At 41.9% G+C, this 21,123-nt stretch overlaps 1 protein-coding gene across 3 annotated transcripts in view; it reads left to right on the top strand.

Moving 5' to 3' along the window:
- The first annotated feature begins 467 nt into the window (after positions 1-467).
- The window catches only part of sept7a (septin 7a), a 35,875-nt gene continuing 15,219 nt past the window's right edge, over positions 468-21,123 (top strand). For 2 of the 3 annotated variants that reach the window (XM_013135566.4, XM_013135567.4), the window contains exons 1-4: positions 468-684; positions 5,032-5,033; positions 9,022-9,124; positions 13,538-13,644. In XM_013135566.4, coding sequence (XP_012991020.1) covers positions 630-684; positions 5,032-5,033; positions 9,022-9,124; positions 13,538-13,644 — 267 coding nt within the window. In that variant the 5' untranslated portion in view covers positions 468-629. Of the gene's footprint in view, positions 685-5,031; positions 5,034-7,927; positions 7,945-9,021; positions 9,125-13,537; positions 13,645-21,123 lie in introns of those variants that run through there. The other variant, XM_020050336.3, reaches the window with a different exon arrangement.

Below are 21,123 nucleotides of genomic sequence, written 5' to 3'. Positions count from 1 at the left end.
ATCTCCCACCCTAAACTACCCTGGACTTGCTAATACTATTCCGATCGCGTTCGGTAATGGAAGGGGAGGGGGAGACGAGAAGTGTTATTGTTTAAATTCCGTTTTGTAAACGTTTGAAGCAGAATTCTACGCGGTGCCCCTTTAAATGTAATTGTGTGTAAAGATGGGCGAGCGTTCCTCCTGGCTAGAGTTCATCGTTAATAACATATAGATAACCTCTAGGTGGCACTATTGGGCATATTATCACATCCGTGAATAAAACCATTCCGTATGGACAGAACATTTGCCAAATCATTGATAAATTAGAATAGTATAGGTCTACTGCAATATACATACCTGATATCTAATGTATCAGTAAACAATGTTAGTAAATCAAGGTAATAAAAATTGGGAACTGTTTTAACTACATCAATAAACCCATCCTCTGCTCAGTGATCTTTCTGTTGGTCCTAAAATCTCGCGATACATGTTCTCATTTCGTTATTCTCAAAGGGTGCCATACGCATTTTTTCTTCTCCTCCACATTAAACAGGCCGTGTTCACTTATTGGACATTTTTGCCATTACGTGAAATAAGTTGCGTACAACTTTTGTTTTGTTTTGTGGTCTCTCGTGAGTTCGTGAAAGGGAATGTCGAACGGTGAAAGATCGGTTAATGAGGCGCCTGCCATTGGCAACATCATGGGTGAGTTCTTAATTCTGAAACTTTTGCTAACGTTTGTGTTTTGTGTCATTGGGTTTGTTAATATAAGCATTTGTTAGACTTGTTTAGATGAAGTTGAATAGCTTACTGACACTAACTACTAACTAGCTAATTCATTGCAATGCAAAAAAATTCGGACACCACTTGAAAATGACCGCGAGTATTGTGGCATTTCCTGTTTTTTTCGTGTGTGAAGTGGGTTTGCTCCCTGGCGCACACTGTCGGCTAACGTTGCTTGCATCCGAAACGTGAACGGTATTAGTTAACGTGGTCAAGCGAGTTACTGTACGTTAACTGTAATTTGTAACATTGAGATAGTTGGCTGCGTACAGAGTACAAGTTGATTCCAAATGACAGTTGTGTGAAGACTATCAGCAGGGTTAAATACAGCTAACTGCTGTAATATCTACAGTCAGATCAGGCAGATGCCAGTTGTAGTACATGTAAAAAGGTGGGCCACCTCAAAGTAACAATTGTTGTTGAAACCACACATTAACTGAACTAGCTACAGTAGATACCCAACAACAATATTTGTATTAAATTAAACTAGCTAAAGTAGCTAGTAGGTATAGAAACAGAAGAGTTGACAACGCCTCTTGCAAATTTGAGAATGGCGGTTTTTTTAAAGTCAACTGACCTGTAGAACAGTAGCCTACTGTGGATTGTTTGACAGTTAACGTAAATGGTCCACAATTGTCTCAAACCATCAGGTACTGTCAAAACCCGCTTTAGTTAACTTCTTTCTAATACGTTTTCAAATAGGTTTAACTATTTGAAATAGGTTAAAAATAAGGTTGCGTTAATGTTAAAGTAAATATGTAGAAGACCTGTAACAAACGTGTTTATTATAAATCAAGCGTTGTCTCACGACCATATGTGTTGGTTCACATGAGAGACCATGGAATTATGCTGTTATCACATGGCGGTGAGTTCCCTGACTGAGAATTCAGTGACTCCCTGCCAGCAATTCACGGATTGCACTTTTCGTCACAATATTGTTTTGAACATCGTTTTGTGGCTGATGTCCAAACGAGCATTCCACTCAGTGCATACTCAATCATCCCAATGAAACCTTGCGACACAACTGGAAAAGCGTCTCTTTTCGTTCTTACGACATTCATTTCTTCCATAGGGGATTTGTAAATCCAGTTCAAATAAGGTCTGTTTCGTGTCGGTTTACACTACTTTGCTGTTTTGATAACTGTGGATATGTATAAGACAAGTTCACTTATCTATATTAGCAAATACATTTTTGGTAGAGTTTATTGAAGCGATTATGTTGATTAACGTTACCTTGTCCCAACAACATTTGCACTTATGAAATTGCTGAGCTGGGGTTAGCCTAATCAAAACATAGATGTTAATAATTTGTAGTTGAACTCTTTGTCATAATTGTGATGTCGCCAAATTGATTTTAAATGCAGTATAACATTAATTCGCTTGTTACTTTTGAGGGTCAGTCCACATCTTTAGCTATATAACATATCTACAGCAATACTTTTTGGATGACTTAAGTACATTGGATAATACAATTATCATGGCAATGTTGTTTGTACTAAATATTTGTATTTCCAAGCCCCTATAAGATAATTTAGGTGAAACTGTAATTAGCCACCCTTCAGGTTCTGGTCAGAATTGTGGTGACCATGGCAATGACACAAGTGACCGAAGTGCAATTCTTCCATGCCACCTGTAGCTGTAGCTGGTATCACACCTGAAAAGCTTACCATGTAGAAGCCAAATATCTTCATCTCATCCATTCAAACTCAACAGCCCACCAACCGATAATGTTAGTGTTTTCTCCAGTCTCCATGCAATGTAACTTTTGTTTAAATACATGCATTTTCCCAGCATATCTCTCTTATCATCAGTTGCTTCTACACTGCTGTATTGTTGCTACGCTGCTACTTTACCTTATCAGTAGGTTATTTATTTTTTTGTTAGTCAGTGCTGTTGTGTGAGTTAGTGACTGTTTTGAAGGTCATGTTAATTTGATAACCCAAACTGTAATACCTAAAATGGCCATGTAGCCATAGGTAAAAAGTCTCTTTAATGCACCCATTTTATTCTTATATGCACACACATATTTTGTTACAACCTGAAGTTAATATACCCCATACCCAGAGATGTTGAATTTGGTCTTGAGTACTCCAAAGCGATTTTTATATTTTCCAAAAACTTTTTTACCATTCTGATTGGCTGAAACTATCGGTTTCTGTGTCCAGATGCAGAGTATGGGAAGAACGACTCTTTAGGCAAATGGTAATCTCGTGCACTGCTATCACAGGTATAATGTTTCAGTCATAGACCTTTTCTGGGGCGTATAAAATATGTAATTGGCTTTGATATTCGGATTGGTTAGAGCTGATCCAATCACCAATGACACCCCTAATTTTGTTGTCACCACAAACATCTTCAAAAATGAAAGTCCCAGCTTTAAGTATGTCGTGTCATCAGGCAAAATGTTTCCAACATGTCTGGTTTTTGGGGGCTATTGTATTTTAGGACGGAGAGACCCTATGCTCTGCAGGACAAGCCTACATTGATTTGCCAATCTGTCTGTCGTCTGTCGTCCACAATAAAAAAAGAAGCAATCCAGTCAGTGTAGTATATTCTAGTGGAGCCTGGGCATGCCATGATGTCTGATGACACAACTGAAGCAGCCCATAATTGTTAAGGTGTGCATAAAAATGAAAATGTGTTCTCTTACTGTAGTGTGCTCATTTACTTCCTGTTGAAGATTTTAAAACATTGGATTGGTATAAGTAAGTAAGACACGTGCTGACAATGAAGATGATCAGATGAACAGGGTAGGTAAAATAGATCAACCTTTGGTGTAAGGCAAAGTGTTATTTTTGTAATTAGAATTTCAAAATGTTATGGCTCAACAGAATCATACAGCCAAGAGCTTGGTAATTAATTGAGGTGTGCTATTTCTTGGATACATCTTATACATTGACATGACTCCTGTAAGTTCATATTGATCGGTTCATATGGGAGCTGTCATAACTTACAACTGGAGTTAAGAGATGATGATGATGATGATGATGATGATACCTCCTCCAGTCATTTTACAGGCTACTGTGAAATATAGTCCCATTGACTATCAGCCTGTAGCTGTGAAATCCCATTGGCTGTCAGCCCACAGGCCTCTCCCTTCTGCTTCCTCTGCTGGAAAGTTTCACAAACAGATGATTGTCCCCAATCAGCTGCTTAGCTCCTTGTTTCGGTCCTCACAAGAGTAGATCCCGACTGATTGAAACCTTTGGTCTCTGAAACACTGCAGTTTAAAGCCACCAACAACAAGGTGGGAAGAACTTAAGCAATGGCAGACCAGAAAACATTCACTTTTGCACTCTCAGACAGTTAAGGCACTGAATATGGAGAAAACGTAGAGAAGGTATTATTGGTGGGAAAGCACTTTGGAGATTTCTTCAGCTCATTGGCTTTTAATAATCCATTTTCACAGATAAGGCCCTGCCCCATCAAACCTTCACTTGTAGCAAATACGTAACCACCCAAGCCACTTCCTGATGTATTTATCTGTCAGTCAGCACAGTTGTCACGTACTCAGTGTGACTGTCACTGGGTCTTTTGGAATTCAAGTGGGGCTGAAGCGGTTTCTTTAACCGACACCCCAAGGAAATGAATTGAGAACTCTAACTTTGAGCCCTGTTGACTTTACATTTTTGTCGAGGTACTTATTTGGCATATGCATCCCTGGTGGATGGTTTTCTCAGAGCTGTCCAGCCATGACATCATTGTACATCAGACTATCCCACCTGTGGTCTCACAGGTAGTACCTTTTCAGCTAGCTATAGCTGAGAAGAGGAAGGAATGTTGTGAAAACAATGAACATTGCCTTCTTTGCCATGGGGATGGTGAGGCGATAGGGAGGTGATTAAGGATGCACTGTCAATAGTTTTTGAACAAGGCCAAGGTCTGTACTGCTAAAAGACTATGAATAATCTAGGAAATACATTTAAACAGATTTTATGTATTTGTACAGTTGTTGCTATTTGTCTAGACTCTAGATCTATATTTTTTTGAATGTTAAAATCAAATTCAAAAAAATAGAACCAAAATAAAGACTTGGCTTAAACATCTACTGCCGCTTCCTGACCCTCACTCATATCTCAGCAGAAATGTATTAAAGGAAGTGAAGTCTTTTCGAGGCGACACCCATGACATATTTCAAATACCGTTGTCAAGTTTGAAAAGTGTGTCCACCCAGGACTGGGTTTACTGCCAGGAATTGGTCTGTGTGCTGTGGGGAACATAGAATTTTCACCTCAGTGTTTGACAAAAGCCAACACACCCCCAGGAAAGCAGTGCTACATCCATCTGTAGGCCTCCACTTCCACCACTCTTTCCACATGCCATTCAGTGCACTGATAGCCTGGTACAATCTGTTCCCACTCGCAGTGGTATGATCCTTTCAGGCAGAGTACATTTGTTATTCTGCTTTACCGATGGTGGGTAAACTGCCGGAAGAGATGCGGTGGGACTTGTCTGGCTCAGAAAGCCTGAGGTTAGGAGTCGTGTTCAGCCAACACTAGAGCAAGGCCTGGCACCCTGAAAACACAAGATGGGGAGACACCGTGGAGAACGTTGCTCTATTCTCGCTCAGAGAGGCCAAACCCTCACGCGACCCGTCTGCCTCGTCCCAGATGTGGTTTCAACAGACGTCTGTACAGCGTTGTTCTCCTTGTCCGTCGGTCTGTGTCGGTTTTGCATGCTCTTCAATGTCGTCGTGAATGTCAAAATGTATGTATTCACTGTGATTTAGGAATGATGTTACTTCTGTGTAACATGAGGATGACAATCCTCAGTTTGGTTTACAGTGTGAGGCCAGATAAATTCCAAGTTATGAAGACTGCTGATGGAATATAAATGTTAAATTGGAAATCAACAATATTCAGATATGTATTTAATTTAGTAACTGATCAACTATATGTATTACGTCTATTAAAGAAGTGCATTCAATAATCAAGACCCTCTTATTTTTTAACCTTTATTTATTTAGCAGACACAACTTTCCAGAGCAACTTACAGGAACAATTTGGGTTAACTGTCTTGCTAACGGAAAGAATCTGTGAAAAGACTGGGCTTAATGGGTAGCAAATGTACCCTTAAAGCCTGTGGGTGTTCCAGTTCAGCCCTTCTATTTTATTGAAAGACCTGTTGAGGGTGGTCTTTCATGTCAGTGTACCGACAGAGAGATGTTTAAAAAAAAAAAAAAAACATTTGACAAAGGTGGTCCCCCAACCTCAGCTCCACCATGGTCCTCTGATATTACTTTATCTTATTAGAAGATCTAGGAATCACAAAAATATATAAAATCACTCATTAGCTTTATAATTAATCCCATTCAAAGTTATTGTTGTCCATTTTCAGCATTATGCTGTGGTCCTGTTAATTTGACTTCCAAAGAAACGCAACAGTGCTGTAAATATTACAGCCGTGTCATGTTTTTTCTCCATGCTTGCCTTGGCGCCACATCGTTTATCAGCTGGACTGGGCTCTGCTACTTAAGCTGATCCCGGATCTTTCTGTTCACATATTTTTGCCGGACTGCATAAGCAGAGCCGGCCAAGAAGTGCAAATGTCTCTTACTGAGTGAGTGACTGAATGACAGGCTGACTACCCCTTGTTAAACAGCGTAGTGGTTAGAGACGCAGACGCTCACGCTGGGGACTGGAGTTCAAGCCTCGAAGCAGTCAAAGCAAATTATGCAATAGGATTTGTTCAGGATAGACAAAAAAGCCTTGAAGCGACGTTATTGTAAGCCTAAAATAATATTGTATATGGTTAGATTCACATTATCTCTGTTGGATTTTTGAAGTACGCATCTGTGTGTGCTTTTTGGAGTAATATACAATAGATCACAAGCCCTTGCACAATAAATGAGGAGGGGTTTCCACGATTCTCATTCCACAAGTCAGTTATCACACATGTTGATTGTTATTGTATTAGTGTCATTCACGAATGAAAGGAAAATGAACGTTGTTGAAATGAAATAGCTTTAGCAGTGTAAAGTTCATCTTCAGCCTCGCTAGCAATTTCTCAGTTCTTGTTACTATTCCAAGTTGTAAGTTAGTAGATACTAGTAAGCCTGTTACTGGCTAATAAGCTGTTAAAACAGCCAGTGACAAAAGCCACATAGTTCGTAGATGCTATTTGTGGTGGAAGTAAACTTAATAAGAAATGTTAGTCAGTTTAAAATATTCAAACTTGGCATGATGTTAATGTGTGACAAAAGGATCTAATGTTGAGACGCTATCACTCGGTTTACATCTAGCTTCGTGGTGTAATGGTTAAAGATGCAGCCTCTCACATGGGAGACCCAGGTTTGAATCCAATGAGGGCAACAACATTCATCGCTTCTAATCGCTGGCTGGGTGAACTAGGCTTGCCTTGTTCCTTTTCTTATTATTGTTAGGGACGTAAATATGTCAATTGTATATTTTAATATAATGTTGATGACAGTACATACCCTGACTGTAATTCTAGGCTACTAGAAGTAATCTAAAACGTTTTGTGGATTGGATGCAGTTTAGGGGTTATTAAGTTTTATTGAAATTATTTTGACATGCATGGGTGTAAAAGAACTAGGTTCCATTTGTTTTTCCAACATTACTCATCTCCTTGACGTCAGGACTGGTCTGGTCCTGCATTCAAGGTTGTCAGATTTTGTTAACCGTATCTGCTAAATCTCCCATGGACTTCACATTTTATTTTCAAATGCTGTTTTCCTATTCTACCGTATCTGTAAATCAACCCGCCCAAGCTCATTAATAATAGCCCAATTGTGGTGGAAACGTCCCTATCTGGCAACACTGCTAATACGAAAAACGTTTCCTCCTACGGTCACATTTGCTGCAGTATTTTGGTGGTATTTTATGTATGAGCACAAAATCATGTTTGACCATGTGGACACACCATGTCGATTTCTGGAAGGCGGCCGCCTTTGAGTTTTGAATTCAGGAAAATCCCTTTATTACCATGTCATCATGACTCTCACACATGGGAACTGTGGGGGATTTATTCACAGGCTTGTTGTTTGGACACCAAATTGTTGATGTACTAATTTGTCTGTCATCTTAACAGATGCTCTGTATTTTTCTTTTCTTTTATGGTGTGATGCTCCTCTGGGCTAACGTGAACTGTGAACCCTTCTACTTCTCCTCATCCACCACCTCAATCTAAACCCCCATGACCTGAACACTCTCCAAACCAGCAGTAAGTATTATTGACACTGATTAACTGGCATTTTTCCATTGTTCAGGCTGTAATCCGCAATATAAAGAAATGAGGGTGTTTAAGAATAGGCACAAAATTGCATCAAACTGAATTAGAAATATTAAAGTTTTTCCAGTCCTTTTCTGTATTTCACATTTGATTGACCTGGTGATATTCCTGTGGCGGTAGCATTAATGTTCTAGAGTTGTTCCATGTCATTAAGGATTCACCGATATATCAGCAGCCAATTGCTGTCGGACGATTCACAGGAAACATGTAATATTAATATCGTCCAATAGCTTTAGATTTGACTGCTTTTGGCTGAATATGGTGTCCGATATAATCGTGTAATTTGTATGATGTATTTATTTTGTAGTTTATAGAGGAATGTGTTTTGTATGATTTGAATTAGCATTTTATATTTTTTATTATTTAATTTACATAAGGGTGCACAGGTTCTAAAATGACAAAACAAATCATTTTGTTATCGGTGCATCGCTAAATCCTGGGGACATGGTTTCATTTCTCATCTTCATTATTTTATGGTAAATCCTGTTATTTGAACAGACCTTTCAGTTTATTATAGTGAAACTTCCTATAGTGTGTTGCTGTGAATTTGATTTTTTTTTATATCCCCTAAGACACCATGAGAGAGTGGGCTCTCAACCAAGGATTCTGCATTATGTAGGGAAACCCTGAAGCATTTTGGGGTTTGCTGCCTTGTCAGCACTGGGGTTCAAATCAGAAACCTTTCTGGTTATTGGCAAAATACTTATTTCTAGTCTACTTACCCCTAATGTCATTATATACTTAAGCAATAGGGCAGGAGGGGCTGTGGTGTATGGTCCACACGCATCATGGAGAAGCAGATCTCATGAAATGTATTTTTATATACTGATATATTTTTTTTATTGTTTTAAGAAGTTGTAGAATATATTATTTTGGTAACTGGAAGTGTGAACTGTCCAATTCAAGAAATGTCATTCTCTTAAACCGATTGGAATTTATTGTTCAGTGAAACTCTTTTCCTCAAACTATTTAGTAAGATCATTAACTGGTTTTTTTCTTCTGGTTTAGCAACAGAAGCTCCTGGAAGGTTATGTGGGTTTTGCCAATCTGCCCAACCAAGTGTACAGAAAGTCTGTCAAGAGAGGCTTCGAGTTCACCCTCATGGTCGTGGGTGAGTGGAAATCTGTCGCCCGTTTTACCTTCCCTGCTTTTCCAGGGGGGAAAAAATAGCTGGAATCCATCTGGGAAAATTGGTATTTTATTGCTGTTTTAATATTATGGTATGCATGAGAGGCAATGTTGTGTTCCAGTTGTCGTGCTATTCTCTGTGTAGCACTGCTTTGGAAGGCATCTTTGAAAAGTAGCACAGTTTGTTAGGGTGTCATTTGAGACAAAGTCTCTGTCTGAAAGACGTGGACACATCTGTGTAATAAATGTGCATATGTAGTGTAGCGTACATGGCCAACCCAGCAGTATTCAGTTTCACAGGTCGGAACATTGTCTTGCCACAGTCCTTGCAGCTGGCTGTTAAAATGCAGAAGTGATGCTTTCTGTGGAGTTGGAAGACCTGTCCTGGATGTAAAACGGGACGCAGAGAAACCGTCTTTAAAACAAATCTGCTTCAGCTGTGTTTCTTCCCCCTCATACTCGGCGTGTGCGCGTGCTTGTTTTTGTTGAATTTGTGTAGTGTGTGTGCCTTTTGGATTGTGGGTGGGATGTTTCCTATAATTCCATTGATGGAGCCAGAGTTGGAGCCTGAACAGCTGAAGAGAGGAAGAGCAGCCGGGAAAGAGAGGGAGGCAGAGAGGGACAGAGTCCAGAGAGCATTATATCCTTGCCATTCTTCACCCCGCTCTTTCTTCTCTGTTCCCTGAGTCCTGCCCAGAGGTACCTAACCTAGTTCTACAGGAAACGGCTGCAAACACTAGTGAGGTCATATCCTGGCCCTGTGGCTGGATGGCTGTCAGGTTAACCAGTGCCCATCTACCTCAGAGCCAGCGAATTAGATAAGGAACGAGGCAGGAGGAGGAGAACGCCCGCCTGGCATTCCAAACCCTCCCCAGTCTCTCTGAAGTAGGAGCAGCATTTAAGTGGTCCGCCCTGGAGTTTCCCCACTCTGCTGCGCTCACAGGAAAAATACAGTTATGGGGCAATTTTGTCTGGAGCATGTAATTAGAATTGCAATGTAATTAGAATTGCAATGTAATTGGTGGTGCTCATGTCGTGCTGCAGGAGATCCAGAGTCGGATAGGAGTTCCTGTTGTTTACTCTGGTGTGTGTGTGTGTGTGTGTGTGTGTGTGTGTGTGTGTGTGTGTGTGTGTGTGTGTGTGTGTGTGTGTGTGTGTGTGTGTGTGTGTGTGTGTGTGTGTGTGTGTGTGTGTGTGTGTGTGTGTGTGTGTGTGTGTGTGTGTGTGTGTGTGTGTGTGTGTGTGTGTGTGTGTGTGTGTGTGTGTGTGTGTGTGTGTGTGTGTGTGTGTGTGTGTGTGTGTGTGTGTGTGTGTGTTGACTTATTTACCAGGGAAATGCCAAGTCAGTGAAAGCGGGCTGCAACAATTAGACATTACGTGTGTCTGTGAAAGTAAACATTTGCAGCCAATTTAGTGTTTTTCTGGAATGACTACAGCAGCCAGCCTCAGTGTCGTCTAGTGGACACGCTTATCCAGAGTGACCTAAACATGCATGATTGATTGCACACACTTAATGCCTATACTGCTTGGCCTGGCTGGAAATGAAGGCAGGAAACCGTGGTTAACACCGCTTCTCTTATGATGACTGCTATGGGATCTTTACTGATCACAGAGTAAGAAATCCCGTTTGATATTCCAAACAAAAGACAGAGTTTTCACAGGGCTATGTGCTGTTCACAACCCTGGGGCACTGGGATTTGATTCTTAGACCAGATGGAATAGTGCCTCCTACTTGCTGTCCTCTTCCAGCAGCATCTGGTCTCCTATCCAGGGGCGAACCCTGCTTGGAAGTTAGAACTGGGATAATGGGTGCTATGCTCCTTAGTTTCTTTTTAATATAAATGCTTTTATTGGTTTGTTCCATTTCCCTATTTGATGGGAAAAATACTTAAAAACAATGCCAACCAATATACATTTTTTCAATACAACCCCACCCACACCAGCTTTTTCAATACAACCCCACCCACACCAACTTTGGATTTGACCAGTCAATGGGTTTTCTACCACATGTCCCTGCAGTACAAGGCCTCCCCGTCAAATGAATGAACGGCGTTCCCTCTCTCCCTCTCCGCAATCCAAGCCAGTTCCTGCTTCCAGCCCCAGCCCTTTTTCCTTGCATGCCGAGCAGGGGGAAGTTCCTCTGTATAAGCCCCTATGGTTTACACAGCTGCTGGAAATTTCCTTTAAAGGATGTGTGCTGCTGGCTGGGCTGAGGACGGCCACTGGTGGGGACGGGCAGGGCTTCATTAAAGGGGCCACGGTCGTTCTTCGGTCTGGTGGGGACGGGCAGGGTTCACTAAAAGGGGCCACGGTCGTTCTCCGGTCTGGTGGGGACGGGCAGGGTTCACTAAAGGGGGCCACGGTCGTTCTCCGGTCTGGTGGGGACGGGCAGGGCTTCACTAAAGGGGGCCACGGTCGTTCTCCGGTCTGGTGGGGACGGGCAGGGCTTCACTAAAGGGGGCCATGGTCGTTCTCCGGTCTGGTGGGGACGGGCAGGGCTTCACTAAAGGGGGCCATGGTCGTTCTCCGGTCTGGTGGGGACGGGCAGGGCTTCACTGAAATGGGCCACGGTCGTTCTCCGGTCTGGTGGCGCATCAACGCTACCCACCAGGTCTAGGTCACAAAAACCAGCAGAGTATCCAGTTCTAACTGTACCATTCCACTGAGTTTGTTCTACTATGTCCGATCTTTCACGTCGTTGCGAATGCTATTGCCTCAGAGTTTTTATCTGTTCCCCAGCCCTGTGGTATGAAACACCCTCAGCTACAGACCCATGAGATGAAACATGGTGGAGCGTGGGTCTTGCAGACTGTTCTACATTGTTTGCCTGAAATGTTTTAAATGATCTCTTTTAACAAACACTCCTAGTGCTACCCACTTCTCTTTCTGCCTTCCTAACCTGTAGTACTACATCAGCCGCATGAATCCACACTCTGCGACTTACCTGCTACTATTCCTCGCTGGCGCTGCGGAAAATTATGCAATGGAGCCCTCCAAGCTAGGTTAAAGACAAGCTACGAGACCTCTGCTGGCTAATGTTGAATTGTCTGAGACCAAAGTCTTTGGATTTCAAGCAAGGCTTCCATCACTGTAGGACCCGGTTATCTTACAAAGAGAATTAGGATTTGTTCACACCGCACGCACGCACACAAGCCAATCTCAAAGTGACCCTCCATGCACTATGGTGACTAAAAACAAGTGTCAGCCAGGTTCTTTTCCATCCACCTACTGCATCCTCACCTCCTGGTTGGTAGACAACCACAAAGTCCTCTGACCGCAGGACACAGCAGTCTGTTACCCAAGACCTTGGCTCTATCCTACACTTCCTCCTTTCTTCTATTTCCCCCAGTTGTTCTCCCTTTCTCCTTCTTTCTCTCTTTCCCCCTCTACCTTTCTCTATTCCCTCTTTCTTCATTCTCTCCTTTCTCATTCATTTTCTTTGTCCTTCTCTTCCCCCCTTCCTTGTTTCCTCCCCTTTCTCCTCCCTTTTCTCTTTTCTTTCTCCTCTTTTTCTCCTTGCCTCTCTCCTGTTCCCCTCTTTCTCCCTCTCTTTGTCTCTGGTCTAGTCCCTCCACACCTCCACTGGTTCGTTGTCTGGGCCCGATTCAGACAGACATTACACTGTATCCACTTGGGCCTGCCATGTGCTGTCAGGTTTTATGGTTTCCCTAATGCAAGTAGACATTTTTAAGACAGGCATATTTCACCCTGCTGTTTTCACAAGACCACAACCTGTCCACTCCCCACCCTCTAATCCTCCACCCAGCTTTCTGTGAGACAGGCCCTGAATCCTACTGCAGCCATAAAGGGGTACCCCCATCCGTCATCCAGGGTGTCTCCAGCCCTGGCCCAAAGTATTCACCTGGTGAAACTGTGTTAAGGCTCTTTCTGTGGGATAGAAGGCCGAGGTGGAGCACATGGATGTGGCTTTGTCCGCCCCCCCCCCCCCCAACACACACACCAAGCGTTCAGTAGCTGCTTCATTGGTAGCAGTGCATGTCCGTTAGCTGCTCTTCTAAATGTCAGGATCAACAAAGTACAGTGGGAACTTACACACGTAGCGACCGTGTGCTTGGAAATAGACAGACACTAAACTGATGTTGTGCCATTGCTGTATCCTAGAGAAATTCCCTGAATCTGATTTACATTTCTTAAATTTGCCTCTTTTCTCTCAATCTTATATTCAAGATTGTCACTTCACTTGATGCAGCTCAGCTGGATTGATTTCCTGTTGGCAGGCATTTTGAATCCAAAACATTGAAAGAATTCAGAACAGCTGGTTGTGAATCTACATCTGCAGATTTGTATCATGTTGTGACTGTGTGTAACACCGAAGTATCGCATGAAATCCTTGAAATGAATCTCTCTTCCCCTCCTTTTCACTTTTTCTCTTTAGGTGAATCGGGTTTGGGAAAATCTACGCTGATTAACTCCCTCTTCCTGACAGACTTATATTCTCCTGAATACCCTGGCCCCTCACACAGAATCAAGAAGACCGTACAGGTAAACCCCTGGATATGTTTCTTTCCTTATGTATTATTTGAATGGGAACCACCTTTGAAGCACAAACATGTGTGTGCTTACGTGTTCCTTTTGCACCATAGCGTTCAGTTCCTTTTCAACACAATGCTAGTTTCTGTCCAGGAATGTTCCTTCATTCTTCTTGTAAACTCTAACAGATGAGTAGTCTGACACCCTCTCTCCTCTGATAGGAAATTACTTGTTCAGTTTCCAAAAAAAGATACATATTTCAGCTCACAAATTAATTATTAAATATTTTCCCTTCTGTTGCTTTGGTTGGTTGGTGGTGGCTAGTAGGTAACATTTCTCTGGCCTTTCCCTGAAGCCCTCTGCCAAGTCATGGATTTTTTAAATAAACCTGGAGCTTAAAGGAATTCATTCTAATAGGTCAAACCCAGGCAAGTTTAAAAATAAGGTCAGAAGCCAATTTAATAGGGTTTCTTCTTACCATTGTAAAGCTTTTTTTTTTTTTTTTACGGTGTACCCCAATGAATTCTGCTGTGGAATAGGTAAACCCTGAAATTGGACTTAATAACTTCTGGTGCCCCAGGCTGATGTAACACAGGTGTGGCCTGGTCTGTGGCCCGGTCTGTAACCCAGTCTGTAGCCCGGTCTGCTTTCTGTTTTGGGTGGTTTATGTCACAACCCTGGTCCTCCCTTTCTTAAATACCTGTGATCTGACGCGCTGCTGTTGGTGAGGCCACTTTGAACCTGTTACCACACCTGTCAGTGTACTGTGTGTCATCTCCTGTCTGCGTGAAACCCTTGGTGGGGCTCGGCCACTCTGAACCGGTTACCATCCCTGTCCAGGATCAGCTTAGACCACAGGTGACTGGCTGGAAAGAGATATACGGATGGGTAGGAAGCAAACTGATTCTGTACTAAATATTTTAGGGGATCAATGGATGCTGATATGATCCTGAATATCAAGGGATAGGTGGGTACTGAAACTATACAATACAGGATATCAAGGGATAGGTGGGTACTGAAACTATACAATACAGGATATCAGGGGATAGGTGGGTACTGAAACTATACAATACAGGATATCAGGGGATAGGTGGGTACTGAAACTATACAATACAGGATATCAGGGGATCGGTGGGTACTGAAACTATACAATACAGGATATCAAGGGATAGGTGGGTACTGAAACTATACAATACAGGATATCAGGGGATCGGTGGGTACTGAAACTATACAATACAGGATATCAGGGGATAGGTGGGTACTGAAACTATACAATACAGGATATCGGGGGATCGGTGGATACTGAAACTACAGAATGTCCTGAAGAATACGTGCTGAAATAATACAGACAGGTGTTGGATGGACACTGAAGTTCAATACGAATATGGAGGGATAGATGGGTAGCGAAGCAATACGCTTCAGAGTATCAGGTCCGGCCGAATGACTAAGAAACTGTTTGCACAGAAGTCTGTTAACAGACAGTTTTCTTTTTTTAGTTTGAGAGAGAACTAGTCCATTCAATAGCTGGAGTCATGGTCATCTCCAGTATCTGGGTGTAAGAGTGTGTACTGAGCACTCAGCCACAAGTTCATGCTCCGGTCAGGAGCAATTAGTCAGCCTAACTGGACTCCGCTGCACAATTGACCCTGCTGTAACTGTAGCTAGAGACACACACACACAGCTGTACAGCCACAGAGAGCCAAAGGTTCACGTATTTGTCTTCTGGTCCTTGGGGAGGAAATGTTAGTTCAGGCTGGTGAGCGATTGACTGGTTAAATCTGGGAAATCAGTTTACAACCAAAGAAGGGGATAATGACCCCCCCCCCCCCCCAGCACACTATCACAGAGATTTATGACACACACACACACAACATACGTCACACTCATAACACAGTTTGGTGGTAAGAGGAACAGTGGGTTGGTTAGGTGGGGTTTGTGTGGGGTTGGAAATCGGTTCTTTAGTATTTGTAGTGTCTGTCTAGGCTTGAAGGTGTAGTGAGGACCACTGCGCCATATTTGCTCACAGCTTCCTCTAAGCCCCCTTATACTATTTGACATAATGAATACGCTGATCTACCTGGATTAGATTGCGACAGCAGACAGTTGATCTAGTTGTAGCTGGGGTCTTCATCTGACACTGATCGCGGAATATGAGCTTCCTGTCCTGTTCACGCCGTTATGGATCGTCAGTGTCACCAGCAACCAGGGCCACTGAGAGACACACTACCACTTAGATGTTCTGAAGGGATGGAAATCTGTGTTGTTCAGATCTAATCAATCCCAGTGTTTCCTCTGTGAATCCCTCGATCCCCCACGAGGATCTCCCCGTGTTAACCGAGCCTGGTCGCATCTTGACCCACAGAGAACCCCGGGGTTGGACTGGTCATGCTGTCTGAATGAGAAAAACTGCCCTGTAGTGTCGCTAGCTGAACATAGCTCTGTAACTCCTCCCTCCCACACTTGTTTTACCGCCGATGTCCGTTCGGTTTGAGTGTTTGTGTGTGAAAGTTGTCTTGGCTATGAACAGCAAAAATAACGCTGTTAGTAACAAGTAACAAATATCGATTATGAAAACTATGACCAGAAACTGCGGTCATTTTAGATTAGATGGATACAAAGGAGTGTGCAGGGAGCAGGGTCATTCTACGAAACGGGTGCACTTTCACTTTTGAAAAGTTATTTTAGGTGGCTCTTTGGCATTCTGTTGTAAAGAGGACATGTTTAACTCTGCCATAAATGTATCGTGCCAACTCAGGATGTTTTATTTTGATCTTTATTTGAGGTTTATTAACACAATGTTGTACTCGATGTCAACCCTGTTTCCAAACTTTGCATAAGTATTTAAAGAAGTTAAATCAAATGAATAACGGAAATCCAACATATTAATGATTATTAAATCACACCTTTGTGCTATTTTGAAATTACTAACACTTAAGAAAATGTGTTTTTCTCCTTGCTTCTCTCCTTTTCCTCTCTTTCTCCCTATCTTTGTACTTGTTTTTCAATAAATTACTAGCATATTAGATCTGTAGCTTTAGATCTCACTGTGACTAATTAGCCTTTCACTTTTTTTATATTTTCATGCAAGTTTGTGTAATTTACTTCCAAATTCTAATAGTTATACCCAGTACACTTGCCAGTAACAGGACTGACACTTCAGTAACACAGTTGACACTAGTTACAGGGTTGAGGGGACAGGCAAATATTTGTATTTTTTTAAATTATTTTTCATTCTACTTCAGTTAGCCACGATATACAGATTGAGTGCATTTAAATAATTTCTAGTCCCATTAAGCAGGGTCACAATTGAGCCAGACAGGTGGATGAAAAAATATATCATCTATTAGGTTTAGTCAATCTCAAAACAATAACAATACAAGAAAATGATACCATTCTGACTTAGGAGAGGCACAGACAACAATTCGCATAAGTCATTATTTTAAGTAAATAACCAAGTATTAAAACAACTAACTCATTAATGTATGAGGTAAGAATGTGTCCATACACCTTTCCCACCCACAATCATCTAACATTTCAGTAAACATTACTGTTACATGAAATAATGTAACGGAACAAACAGGGTATCAGGGTTGACATATTGAGCTTGTCTCCCTTTGTCAAACATAGAAAAATATGAGAGTTAATAATTGAAGGAGACCCTTCACCTCAGGCTATGCTGTTTCCAAGAGGCCGATGATGTCACTTCAAGAGTCATGTCACAGTCCAGTATGAAACCAGGGGGGTTTCCATCAAAGTAACAGGGTTGACGGAAGATGTAGGAACACAATTAAAATGATATTTTTAAGTAAATTATTAATAAGCCAGTTTTGAAATAAATATTTTAAGAAGAAAAGGACATATGTACCTTTTACTAATACGTTTTGTTTATTAACATAACACATTTCTTTGTACTTAAATGGCTGTCAGAATTTGAACAACTATGCCGTGGGAAAGGTCAGAATTAATATTTCAAAAGTTCTAAATGTTATTTTTATTGCTTAATTATTGCATTATATTATTAATTTGCATCTCATATTAAGAGAAACAAACTTATATAATGAAACCTTTAAAGTATAAATGCTTAACTTGAACATAGTCCACATTATATGCAAATATATCATAGGGACACAAAGAGCACCCAGCAGAATTATACTGCATCATTCACACGTCTACCAGTGAATCACTGTGTCTTGAATCGACAGTGATAAATCCTCAGTGTTAGCTAATTGTGTAAACGCCATTAACAACGACCTACAGTGAAATGCCAAAGGATTATGTGACGTGGTGTTCAAGTCCAGGCCCAAAAGGCATTACATAATCAGTCAGACATTGCCTAACACTTTTATAGTGGGAAGGCGTTTGAACATAAGCTGTTACCGCGATAAGTCTTAATCTTTGTGTGTGTGTGTGTGTGTGTGTGTGTGTGTGTGTGTGTGTGTGTGTGTGTGTGTGTGTGTGTGTGTGTGTGTGTGTGTGTGTGTGTGTGTGTGTGTGTGTGTGTGTGTGTGTGTGTGTGTGTGTGTGTGTGTGTGTGTGTGTGTGTGTGTGTGTGTGTGTGTGTGTGTGTGTGTGTGTGTGTGTGTGTGTGTGTGTGTGGTTGACTGGGATGTGTGTTATTGTGTGTACTGTGTGGAGTGGAGTGTAGTGTACGTGGGCCAGGCGTGTGAGGTTTCAGGAGACTATTAGGTTGTGATGGACTGACTGCTGGCTGAAGGAAGCAGAGAGGCTTTTGCCAAGGCTTCATGCCTGGGAACATCTCTTTACCACACCACATTACATTACATTGACTCTCTCACTCACTTACAAACACATTGAAGACAGACCTGAAATGAGATCCTTTTCAGATAGTTTAAATTACAGACTACTAAGCGCATGGCACACATTCATAAAATGCTAATGTTACTTCTTGTTAAATAAAGGATAATAAGCTTAGCTTGAAACTTTAGAAATGAGTTCCCTGGCAAGCTGAAACAAACACACACACGCGCACACCGTCGCTGGATCTCAACAAGCTGTTTGTCGATGACACTTGCTCTCATTCAGTCCCATTTAACGTGTCAGGCATGTTCTCCAGGCCGAATAGGGGTGTTGAAGGCCATAAACAGTGTTCAGTACATGTTTGCACGCCACCCGATTGGCAGTACACTCCAGACCGACCGCGTCCTGTGACGATTGATCAGACGATCAAAAACATGGGTGTCTATCAGAGCTGGGTTATACGCCAACGGCGAGCACTCACACACAGTCCCTCTTCATGTATACACAGCACACCCATCTGATGATTGATCACCATTTGTCCTGTATTCTATCCGGTTTGAAGGCTGTTTTCAATAGGAGTGCGATTTGTCACTGGATGATTATTGTCGTGTGCTGTTCCATGATGTTGGCCAGAGGCCAGCACCCGAGCGGCACCTGGTCCCAGACACCCAGCCAGGTGGAAGGAAGCTGTCGGTTGTCATTCTGGTGTTGGGCGGTGGGGTGGCTTGTCTGCAGAGCAGGTGAGGTGTGTCAGGTGTTTGAGGCGGACCAGGTTTTCGTGCCTGCCAGCGTGTTGCCTAATTGCTGTGGAATTCTCAGTCCGTTGAGCAGTCAGGTGACTAATCCTGCTATTTTGTCATTTATTTTGTTTTTGTGCACGCTGGTAGTACTAGTCTCAGTTCTTGCAGAGGCTTCTATGCTCATCGAGGCGGTTAAGGGAAGGAAGGAAGGAAGCAAAAGGCCTGTGAGGTAAACTGACTAATAAAAAAGGAAGAGGAGTGGTGTTCTGTCTGATTCCATTTGTCTAATTAAGTCCAAATTGGTTTATATACAGACTGATGTGATGGACATTAGACAAGCAGTTCACTTTATTTATTCCTTGGAAAAAGTAATTAAAAAAATACTAAAATTATCACAGAATGTATTTGCATTTGGGGCAGTTCTAACTTGACGAGTGTTTGAGATGGAACGGTATGAAAATCTCGGTTACAGTGACCAACATTACCACGGTTGTCAGTGTTATCACGGTATTGTTAAAATGTGACGGAAATGTACAAAAAGTCCTGATCAACACACTCAAATATTATCACCATTCATATTGAAAACAGATAAACGACAAATAAAATTAGCAGGAATATGCACTTTGTGTGTGGGGGGGTGAAGCTACCTGATCTTCACTTGTTTGTTGAGATCAGGTTCCCTCTGACTAGTGTAACTGAGCCTGAGTGATTGTACTCTCACCACATACCCATCCTGCCGGTTGAAGAGGAAGTAGTCAGTGTAAACAGGAAGTAGTATTAATGGTCCCAGACTTACAGTTCACATTTAGTCTGAGGAGGATACATGTGGTTTTACATCTTTTTAGGACCGTATATCAGAGAGAATTTCCGCTTAAAAGGCAACCAATAGGATTGCTGATCTTTTTCAGACACCATGAATTGAATGGCAACTCATTTCTAGTTTAAGCATATTTAGCAGAACAGTGATTAATAAATGTTTTCATAGTATTCACAATCTTTTGTAGGTTAGCCATTAGTGACAGAGTTCATAATCTGTTGACAGAGAACACATCCAATACTACTTTTAAAGTCTTCATTTAATCTTTCAAGTGATAGGCTAAACACATTTTATGTGAATATATTTCCTCTCAAGAGTAAAGACCTTAACAGAACATGACTGGTCCTGTGGAAAAACATGTAGAGGGGTCTGGAAGGTCCTTCATAGTATAGCTGTGCCTGCTAATTCCTGGTTTATTTAGGGGTTTTGACAGCTGGGGGGCGGCAGGTAGCTTAGTGATTATTGGATTGGACCAGTAACCAAGAAGTTGTTAGTTTGAATTCCCAACCGGACAAGGTGGAAAAGTCAGATCTGTTGTTCTGTCCCTGAGCAAGGACGTTAAACCTAATTGCTACCAGATTGTTTTTGTTAATGAGAATGTGTTCTCAGTCAGTTTGCCTGGTAATAATTAGACTATTTCAAAGGATAGACCAAATATCTGGACACGTTTTTCAGGAATCACAGTTTTGGTCACAGAAGGCTATTGAAAGAAACGGCTTTATGAAAAATATTTTGAAATACTTTTTGCGGTCAAATCGTTTAAAAAAAAAAAAAACTCTCAGCGAAAGATATAGCCCATTTTATCACGCTGCCCTGTGCGGAAGCATGAAAGTTGTCCCTGTTTCTGTGATATAATGCCAATAAAAACATAGTGTCTGCCTCTCCCTTCCGATGCCTGGCTGTGAGTGCTAGTCCATCAAACCTACAGGAGACCCAGGCTTCTCTGGACTTGTTCCTTCTGGTGGGATACTGCACTACAGTCTTAATCTCCAATAAGTCCAAACAACACTCTGCTCAATTTTAACCCAGCCACATCCAATTTGTTTACCTGTGCGTTACTCACCGTTAAGCACATATTAAAGTTTAAACAAGATTAGGGAGTGTTAGGGCTGTTTGTCGGTGTCTGTGGGACTTGTGTCTGTGTTTTTGTGTTCTCCGTTTCCTTTGCCTCCAGTG

This window comes from Esox lucius, chromosome 10 (assembly GCF_011004845.1).
Source record: "Esox lucius isolate fEsoLuc1 chromosome 10, fEsoLuc1.pri, whole genome shotgun sequence".
In the NCBI taxonomy this organism is placed as follows: Eukaryota; Metazoa; Chordata; class Actinopteri; order Esociformes; family Esocidae; genus Esox; species Esox lucius.
The sequence above is the reverse complement of the archived record's forward strand: the minus strand, read 5'-3'. Positions and strand labels throughout refer to the sequence as shown.